Genomic DNA, 10358 nt, shown 5'->3' on the forward strand with positions numbered 1-10358 from the left:
AGCCTGCCTACCCTCGAGCAGATCAACACTCCCACCCAACTTGGTGTCGTCTGCAAACTTACTGAGGGTGCACTCAATCCCCTCATCCAGATCATCGATAAAGATATTAAACAAGACCGGCCCCAAAACTGAGCTGCCCATGTATCCTGCGGACTGGTAATACTTGTAAACAATGGGGTTGCAATGTCACAGGCTGACTGCTTTTCAGTGGTACGTCTTGCTGTAAGTCCCAAGCCCTTGCAGTCTCTGAAAGCTGTGAAGTCTCAGTGATTTATACAAGCCAAGTGTCCCCAAAGAGGATTCATTTAATGGATGTCTTTTTGAGAGAAATATGTTGCTACGTCCCTTTGGCCTGCTTGATATCTTTTACATGGAAAAGCCCTACTGTGTTTTCTTGAAGAAGCGTCTGTCAGGAATTGCCTGTTTCTTTTTCCAGGTCACCTGCCTTTAGGGAACATGTTCTGTCTTGACTGCAGCGAGTATTACTCAGGTTTCAGCCAGATTTCTGAGGCAAATGCAAGTGAGAACAATGTCTCTCTCATCTTGTTTTTCTGTCCTGTTCATAGCTGGGCACTGCCTATAATCATTCCTGCTTTTTTAACATCAAGAATAGAGGCCACCATTATGGCTTCATACCTAAGTCAAAAGGGTATGGATTAAGGATTTTTTTAAAACAGTTTAAAATTTGAGGACCTTTAAAAGTTGTAATGGAAATACTGCTTTGGAGTTGTTCTTGCTCTACAAAAAAAACCTATTTGAGTAGATTGAAAAGACTTTTTTTCTGATTGATAATTAAAAGGAACATGCAGACATTTAAAACTGTGTTTTAAAAGGTGAGTCACAGAAGCAAACAAATGAGAAAATAGCTTTGCTTTTCCTCTTAAATTTCTTCTTGTAGAAAACAAGGCAGTAACTGATGAAATCTGAAATAGTCAGAGCATGAGACGTACTGCAACTCTTAGAGTTGTCCTGAAGTCTACGGATATCTAGCAGCCTCAGCCCAGTGTCTGGCCCACTGGCATCGAGCAAGGGGGCAGCAGTAATGATCACATCTCCTGTGAGCAGCCTGCCTTATGCTGTGTCTCAAAATCTTGGTGGTGCCCACATCACCCCCAAGGGACACCTACCAAGACAGGTCTGTATCAGCAACGTAGAAGGGACAGTTCTGAAGGAGCTGGTGTCAGTCAGTACTTGCTCTGTTTCAGTTAGAGCTCACTGATAGCCTGCATGTTGATGTTAAAACCCATCATTTAATAAGCAGAGTAACCCAGTGATTCCCAAACCCAGGTGAGTTTTCTCTGATGTTGAATCTGATCACACTGTAGCTGGTTTGACAAAGACATACACTGCAAATATGTATTGTAAAAGTACAAAAAACACACAAAGCTCAGATTATTGCAGAAGTCACACAGCTGTTCCTCCTTTCACTCATATGTACTACTTTTTGCTGCTTTTATTTCTTAGTCCTTTTTCTGCCACTGAGAGAACAGATCATGTGTGGATATTAAAAAGTACTAAGTACTTCAAGCTGGATGTTGTACACTGGAAGCAAACTCGGGGCACATTAATGAATGACATAAGGGTGAGCTGGGAAGGCATTAAGGAGAAGTAGGAAGGAGGATGAGAAGCGGGAATATCTTGCTGGCAGGTATCTAACTCTTCAATCTCTTCTACTGCAGAGAAGGGGAAGAAAGGAGTGAGGCTGAAAATTAAAATGGCAGATTCCAGAGATGAGAGAGGAAGAGAGAAATGCTGGGGAATTAAAATGGTGTGATGGGAGAGAAAGCAGGAGGAACTACTATGAAGAGAGGCAGTGAGACATGTTTTAAAGCAAACTGGATGCAGCAGTGTTGTAGTTAAGTTCAGTGGCGTGTGGGCTCCTGTGGTGTGTCTGGCTGGGCTGGAGGGGAGGAAGCATGCCCTTGGCTGTACCAGAGTACATTCTTACCAGGATGACTGACAGACTGAGTTCACAAACATGAAAGACATGCTCTGACACGTGGGGTTTATTGACTGTGAGTTCGGGTGGGAAAGGTGTTCGCACATGCCACCATGGCCTGAAAGAATCCCCTCCCAACCTCCTAAAGTAAAATTAACCTGAGGAAACAGAGCATGTCTCAACAGTGTGAGAAAGCCTTCTTTTTTACTTATTGCTCAGGTGTCATGACTCCAGATTTTTACCATTGCTCAGAAGGTCTTTCACCTGCAATGAACCCTAATGGTGGCAGTCAGTGATGCATTCCTGTTTCCCCTTCAAGTATCTGTACTGATGGCTTTGCAATCTTGGCATTTGAACTCTGACCAAGTAGGCAGAAAGGACTGTCAGCCCAAACCAGCGGCAGATCAAACATCCTTCCATCCGTCTGTTTTACTAAGTTTTCCTTGCCCAGACTGTCTCTTTGTCGCTCTCCCTCCAGAGAAGTGATGCCATTTCATCAGTAAAACGAGACCAGCTCTCCAGGCAAGCCACAGACTTTTGGCACAGGGTAAGAGGCATTGTGCCTTTCAGGATTTTTCTCTGTCGGAAGTGCAGTCCTTTCTTGCAGCAGTTCCTCTCACCTTTGCATTATCTGGGTTCTTCTAATATGCTTATACGTAGGTTTTGCTCTTCCACTCTCTACTACCAGATAGCTCTGTTCTTTCTTCCTTGGGATGGAAGTAACACTGTCTTACTGGTGGGGAAAATGGTGCCTCTAGAGATATTTTTAGTTGCTCAGATATCTCAATGAAGTGGGAGCCCACTTAACATTTGCAAAAAAAATAGGATGTTTTATATGAAACTGGAAGATTGAATGGGAAGGGAAACAGAAGAAGGGGAGAGCATACAGGCAGTGGCTTTTTTTCTGTTTTTTTGATGGTTCCTCCAGATCCATACAAATGTGAACACTGAAAGGTGCCCCTGTCCCTTTATTTTTTTCTGGAAAAACTGTGCATTTGATACCCATTCAAGATGGATAAAATGGAGGAAAATGGGACATAGGTGCCAGGGGCTCACTGTTCTGTTGCTTGCTGGGCAACAGCAGCAGCTGGTCACAGTAAGTTTGATGCTTTGGGACGAAGAATTTTATTGTACATTTACTGCAAGTCATGGGATCTCAAAGGTGATCCACTGTACACGGAATTGCCTGAGGATGATCAGTTTAGACATGGCTTTGTAGGTCTATGTATCTGAGTGTAAGATTGCCATCAGTCTGGTGCTATCCTCACTGTAACACAGACTTTGCCTTCAGTAACTTTGGAAGCTTTTGTATCAAGCTTTCATAGTTCTGGTAGAATCGCAGACTTGATGAAGTCATGCCTAAGCCGGCTGGGAAGTTTGCTGCTTAACCCACTCACAAATCAGCTGGTGAGCAATGGCCTGTTGGGGAGGGAACCAGGGTAAAAAACTACCATTGTCTTGCTTTGAAGACATGGGCTCTCTCTTGAGACCCTCCATTATTTCCTCCAGGCCAAACCAACGGGCTTCCTCTAGTTCCAGGCTGTTCATACTGATCTGGAAAGAAATGAGAGAGTACCAATTCCTTAAATCAGATTTAAATGTGGGCGGTGGTACCTGGTTCTTGCACCCACAAAGATCCTGTGCTAGAATGCCCAGAGTACTTTATCCATGCCTGAATTAAGTGCTGATGCCAATACAGGAAAGGACATTACTATCCACTGGTGCTTTGTTGTCTTGGTTTCCTTACAGAAGCCACAAATCAGGTAGACCTATTCTATCATGGCACAGCCTGCAGTACCAGTGGCTGAGCACAGTAATTAGCACGGCAGAATCTGTATGTTCTATGGCAAATATGGTATTAGTACTAGAAAGTACCTCCTCTGCAAAGTTCAGAGGAAAAAATATAGGGGTGTTGGGCTCTGGGCTTGTATATATACAGTGACCAGTGCAAAATCTGGCACGTTGCAACAGAAGATACGATTATTTTGAAGTTTGTTCTTCACTTGTTGAGAAAGCTGATGGAAAAGTGCAGTTAGAGAGGATCTGATGCTCTCCAAGCTAAAGTCTGTGGACTGAAAGAGATTTTGCTGCGTAAGGCAGGCAGCGAAATGCCTTAGGGGAACCTGAGTCTGCTCACCTCAGCCTGCTGTGCTCTCACCAATGCGTGACAAGCTATCATTAAGCAGCTGCTGGGAAAGGGCCAATGCTGAGAAGCTGAGTACCAGAGTGACTCCACCTCCAGGCCCACCTCTTCTGCCACCTCTCGCCGGACTGTCTCCTCCACGTTTTCACCTAGAAGCAACCAAAGTTAGGTAAGGGCGGCCTAGCCTCAGGGCAGCAAACTGTGGCAAAGAAAATATAGGCACACTCATTTCTGAGGTGTTCCAGCCCTGACCACTCACACACACGCAGGAGCTCTGATTGTGCTGACCTGGAAACACTTGTCAGCAGGATGCTCAATTAAATTCGTCAACAATGCTCACCTCCCTTAAACAGAGGCATCAGAAACATTTGGGGGCTTGTCTATATACAGCTGGTGGACAGAACAATGCTGCCTCTCTTCATCATTTCCCTTTTTAAGCCATTTTCCCTCCTGTAACAAGAGGTCTGTAGTTTTTTTTCTGAGCCAGACTGCACTAGACACAAAATGGACTAAAAAAGTATCCGGGGTTCTAACTTGGGGAGTCTTATACTTGTATTTACCACGAGGGACTAGAGCAACTGATATACACCCATAATTCCCATTCTTTTCAGATACATACAGCTATTTTGAATTCTATCTGAATGGGAACACCGATCTATTTAGATCCAGTATGTTTTTCCCTGATATCACCTATGTGTCCATCCTTCTCTGTGAACAGGCGTTTGGTTGATGTCCCCATTCTGCCCCCACACCCTGCATGTCCGAGGCCACTGCGCTGGACCAGAGACCACCTTACCGATGTCACAGAAGCCTGACAGAGCGGTGTACATCCCCTGGGGAAATGAGGGCTGTCGTGCGAGGAGGCATCGGCTCCTATCAGACACCAGAGTGATAACCACTGGAGACATCTAGCAAATGCATCAAAAAGCAAAGCAAGAAGTTCAGACCAAACAAGTAAGTGCAAATTGTTGCTTTTCCTAGCCGGTTGAGGGTCATGTGATGAACACTAAAGAAAAAGTACCCAGCTACATGCAAAGCACTCCTGCTGCCTTTTACAGGTTCCCCTCCATGCGACCCAGCAGCATTGGCTTGTCGCCACAGAGATCCTGTGTTGCTTACCTTTGCTGTTCAGGTGCTCACCTGTGGATAGTAAGTTATTCCACTGGCATGGCAGACACGCTTGCTGCCAGCTACGTTTTTCTGAGTGGGCTGCCCAGTTTTGCTACAGTACTGGTGGGAATCGTGCCACCGGAGAAGGGACTGGGCCTGCGAATGCCAAGAGAGAAACACAAATCTTATTTATACCTGGGGCAAAGAGATGATTCAGAGCAGTTTCCCTGAATGATACTTTGCTGTCTTCTCCCCAGCATGCAGTCGTGTGGATAAACTCTGATTATGTTTGGAAGCTTCAGAAAGGTAAATTAAGTACGGGTACTGCTTTGAAAAGTGGCAGATTCTGCCATTGATGTTTCATGCTTCTTGCTCTAGCATCCAAATTTGAGCACGTTCAGGGGAGGTGGGGAAGAGTTGTTCTTTATTGGGATATAATGGGAGTAGTAATGAGAAATGAACTATTCTAAGGAGTCTCCAACCCTGAATACCTTCTTGAAAAATAGCCTAAGCCTAACCACAAACATTATAGAGCAGGAAACATTATAGAGCAGGAAAAGAAACATGAGCTATTTCTACTTATGGGTCAGGACAGCTGATTTGCACACACAGGTCTTTTCTTAGGACTTCCAAACATAAGGCATCTGCAGAGTAACAGCTTATAAGTGAGTAGTTTTATAAGAGCAGCTCTGAGAGGTCTGTGAAATTCAGTTTGCCTAGAAGATACAGAACACTAGTGCCTGACAGTTGTTAAGCTGAGGACAAACTGAGATTGCTGTGACTACTGATAAGATCAGTATGTTTCACACTGGATATACAGCAGGTTGATGCTAAATGGCTAATTACTGCCGTCATTTTTAAGCCACTTGTCTGTTTCTCTTTCCGTTGCAGCTTGCTCTTGGGATCACAAATTTGGGAAAATTGCTGTAATTTATTGTGGTTTTGTACTTAGGTCACTGAAAATGTACAGTAGGTACTTCCACAATACGTATTAAATCACAAAACAATATGGGAGACAAGGAGAAGGGTTGATGTTAGAAATCGCAACTTCTTAAAGTAAAAAATCCTGTACAATACCGAAGCCAGCAAAGGAGAATCTTTCCCATCCACTATGAAGAGAGCCTTTCGTAAGTCAGTAAACGATCCCTTGAGTTCAGACTCAATGACTGATTTCTGCAAGGCTCCTGTTTAAAAACAACAACAACAGAAAATCTTTGATCTCATGAATTACAGTTATTATCCCAACTTTACGCCCTTCATTGTTCCGGTATACAATTTCTGGAAGTTCCCGTGGAAGTGACATCACATCCATGGTAATATTCCCAAATGTTAAGTGACCTGCCAACAGCCCACCTTTACTAACACACACACGGGAACAGCAGTGCAGTTCGGTGGCCCTGACCTGCCACGCTCACAACAGCTCCTACAGAGACTCAACTGAGTCCTCTTTGGCAGTAAATGTTAACCCAGCAAGGACTAGGGATGCTGCCTAGGCAGCATCTTCATCTCAGTGCATCAAATGTGATGCTGACACAGATGGAAGAGGAGTCATCCCAACCTAAATCCAGGGCAAAGTGTGGTACGTGCTCGTCTGAACAACTGATCAGCACCGACTTCTCTATCCACTGTTCAGTCTCTTTGAATTTCTCCAGGATCCTTTTCATCTCTAAAAAGCAGGGGAAAGGGGAAGAAAAAGGTGTGATGAAAGCAAATTCATACAACCATGATGCTCTCTCTGGATCTTCAAGGCACATGCAATCTTGGCTCAAGGCAGGGTGCTCACGTGAGAGAGGGGACCAGACAAGTGGTCTCACCTGGATGGAGACCAAAAGTCTGGCTTTCCTCCTAGCTGTTGGAAGTTTTGACCATGTCAAGCTAAAGATGCAAATGTTTTAATGCTTGGGGAGCAGCTGTCCATTCTGTTTCTGTCTGACACCAGCCAATACCTTTCTCTCAAAGAAAACTTTTCCTGTGTTACGCCAAATGACCTTTGTCAGTTAGACCTTGCTTGTTTTCCTGCCAGCCCTTTCTCTTCAAAAGGCATGGTCCCAAATGTTTAAAACTGATCATCTCAAAACAGATCAGGTATATGTTGATACCGTATGTGTGTGAAGAGCATGAGCTTGCCAAGGTTTTAATGCTAAATCGTCTTTGATTGTTTACAAATAGTGTGCTGTATATAGCAGGATGTTCCTGCACCGATCATCCTGCAGGATGTTCATGCACCGAAAATCTTGATAGATTTTCAACACCCATGTAAGGGGTTGCTTATTGCAAATGACTCTGTATCATTTCAGCTGTGTGATCCAGGAGGTGTTTCTTTCTGGACGCCTGCTTACCTGCTGCACTGAGCTGTGGTACCAAATATTTCTTCCCAACTTTCTGCAGGAAGGGGGAGAGATTGTGAAAGAGGTAGAAAGTTCCTGAGGTCTGGGCTTGTCTACAAAGGCTATCATCTTCCTTTAGCTCATTTAAGTATCTGCAGTGAGAAAAGAATTGGGAAGATGAATTCAAGATCATGTTGAGATTACCTGTGTTATGCTTATTTGGATGCATTTATTTTGCACAGAGAAGGGGGCCTGAACAGACAGTACAGATTTTATGTATTCCACATGCTTCTAGAGTTTTCGACAGCCGAGTCTACTCTCTGGTGGGCTGTAGCCTCTAGCGAAGGTGCCGTGTGGCAGAAAATATTGCAATTCTTACTACCACATAAGTAGCCTCAAGTCTTGGACATCTGAGAAGATCAGTAACCTAGTCTCTTAATTCAAGAGGCCTGCTTTATAGACAGGGTCATTTGCATGCAGGAAACCTTGATCTTCCCTTTTATCCCCCCAATCTGGATGGGTCCAAGTCCTGTTTGGCAAGGCTACTGAGCACTGCAGATGTTGAATATCAGGCTACATGCATCACTGCAGGGTACATTCTACCTGTCACACTGATGTGAGGGGTAAAGACCAAGCTGAAGTCTTAGGGCCCAGCTGGCCGGGGCCTGAGTTAGGAAAAGCAATCATTGGAAAAAGGGTGTCAGGATGTGTTTCTTTCAGACTATTTGAAGTAGTATTTAAAACAAGGTGAGCAGCATCACTTCAAGTCTGGCTTGTCTTTTAAGAGATCATTAGCTAGGACAGCAAGCATAGGCATTCATTAACAGACCTTCAGCTTGAGAGAACCAGTTCTTATCAGTGGTAGAGGGAGTGGAGAGATTTTGACTGTTATCATTTACAGAGCTCACATAGCATTACTATATTATTGCGGAACTGTTAAAAGATTAACCCCTGAGTTAGATTTAGGTAGGGCTGCTTGTGACAGTGGCACAGGAGTCCCAAACTCTGGTCTTCTCACTGTACACAAGAATCAGATGAGAACTTACCTCATTTTTCTAACATAGGTAGAGTGTAACCTGCAGAAGAGAGAGGAAGCTCTTCTATACACTGCTTGATAAATCGCAGCCATAACCAACACCTACAGGTAGCTGTCTCTGCCTAAAAAGAGAAGCATAGAATATAACACAGCGGCCCTACAAAGTTAAGTTTGATTTAAAAGGTGCGATAACCCACTGCTACCAGAAATCTCCCTGTCACAGAGTCTGCAGAATGCTGGCATCTGCTTTCTAAAATTATTACTTTGGTCTTAGTCTCTAGTCACACATCAAACCCAGTTTCAGGCAATTTTTAAGACTATTTAAAGATACCTCAGTTTGTTTCCATCTATGAGTGTGCACAGAAGGTCTTACAGAAATTGCTATAAGACTAGGTTCAACGTTCCTGTCCTAAACTCCTGTATCCCTGGGGAAAAGAGCAGTGAAGGTGGCTGCTCTCTTGTTTGTTTCCTACACAGTTGTAATGGCCTCAATCCAACTGAACATCCTATTGCAGCGCACAGTAGATCTGTGGGAAAGGCACTGATGCCAGAAGAGAATGAAAGACAAAATATCAGCTGCGGAAGAGAATTCCCCGAGTTAGACGAGAGACAGCAGTTGCAGCTGAATTGGATCATCTCCAGCTATGAATGTTTTTTTGTGCCAAAGGATCCTACCACATTTTCAGCTCAGGCAGTCAGAGACTGCAGTTTGAACTCAGCTTCAGGATTTCAGAAAACAGCCAGAAATGCTACCATCTCTAGCATTCATCTGAAACAAAAATGAACTATGATTCATAATCCTTAACGATTATTTTGAATATTTCGCTTTTCAACCATAGAACTCAAAGCCCTTTACGGAGGAAGTTATGTTTGCTTCAATTTACAGACACATAAGCAGTGCCAAAGAAGAGTCTGTGAGTCCTTCCTTTCGGTAAAGGTCAGTGATGGCTCCTGAGCCTGAGTGGTGCCTGAGCAGAGGCTCCTATCTGTATGTGGAGGCAGTTTCTGTAGCCAGTGGCATGGAGGCTTTGCCTTGCGGCTTCTGACATCTCTGCCCCGGATCCCTCTTTCCCACTGTCTCGGCTGAGGGTGGTCTTCACTGGGATGGTCCCCGGGGAGACGGGGGAGCCAAGCCTGCTGTGGAAGCTACTGGGGGGAGCATCAGCATCCCTGCTTGGCGCTTCAGCTGCAGCAGTGGGAACTCGGCATGCTGCCGACAGGCTTGGCAGACACATGCGAGGATGGTGACTGTCGCAGAGACCGTGTCTGAAACACTTTTGTGGTGCGACGATTACGTGTCCGCCACTTCTCCACCCCCACGTCTCGTATAGCCTGGCATGGGAAAATCTCCAGCACAGCAGCCAGCACCGAACTGAGGCGTTTACAAACAGCTCTGCACTTTGCTCTGGAATGAGCAGCGGGATGTGGCCAGCTGGGGACAAGAGGAATAGCTTGTACCTGGAACGATGAAATGCAATGTATGCAGGCGTTTAACCCCTTCCTTCCTAGGAACCACAATGCCAGATTTTGGTTAGGATCACTGAAAAGTTGGAGACAGTAAAAACTTGATCTCGGGAGGCCAGCCCAAACTCCCCTGTCTTGCCTGCAAATCTCACCTGCGCTGTACAGCCGGCAGGAGGTGGATCTAAGCCTGCATTCCCCACACGTTTTCCCCACTTACTGCGCTCTGTGCAGAAGGAGTGCTGTCTCCAGCAGCAGGGATCAGCTACGAGAGTCCCACGTTGACCTCGGTTAGAAGCACTGCTCCTACAGCAAACAGCGGAGCAGCTGTCTTAGTGGGTC

The 10358-nt window shown here is 45.0% G+C and overlaps 1 protein-coding gene across 3 annotated transcripts in view; it reads right to left on the bottom strand.

Moving 5' to 3' along the window:
* The window catches only part of NUDT13 (nudix hydrolase 13), an 11518-nt gene extending 1160 nt beyond the window's left edge, over positions 1 to 10358 (bottom strand). Inside the window, exons 1-9 of one of the 3 annotated variants that reach the window (XM_009275082.2) lie at positions 10237 to 10358; positions 8566 to 8677; positions 7532 to 7671; positions 6751 to 6858; positions 6270 to 6376; positions 5223 to 5348; positions 4879 to 4990; positions 4077 to 4231; positions 1898 to 3493 (exon numbers count right to left, since the gene is read on the bottom strand). In XM_009275082.2, the coding sequence (XP_009273357.1) occupies positions 3299 to 3493; positions 4077 to 4231; positions 4879 to 4990; positions 5223 to 5348; positions 6270 to 6376; positions 6751 to 6858; positions 7532 to 7671; positions 8566 to 8648 (1026 nt within the window). In that variant the 5' untranslated portion in view covers positions 8649 to 8677; positions 10237 to 10358 and the 3' untranslated portion in view covers positions 1898 to 3298. Of the gene's footprint in view, positions 1 to 1893; positions 3494 to 4076; positions 4232 to 4878; positions 4991 to 5222; positions 5349 to 6269; positions 6377 to 6750; positions 6859 to 7531; positions 7672 to 8565; positions 8678 to 10236 lie in introns of those variants that run through there. The other 2 variants (XM_019470963.1, XM_009275083.2) reach the window with 2 other exon arrangements.

The sequence above is a fragment of the Aptenodytes forsteri genome, unplaced genomic scaffold (genome assembly GCF_000699145.1).
Source record: "Aptenodytes forsteri isolate BGI_AS27 unplaced genomic scaffold, ASM69914v1 Scaffold320, whole genome shotgun sequence".
NCBI classification, from domain to species: Eukaryota; Metazoa; Chordata; class Aves; order Sphenisciformes; family Spheniscidae; genus Aptenodytes; species Aptenodytes forsteri.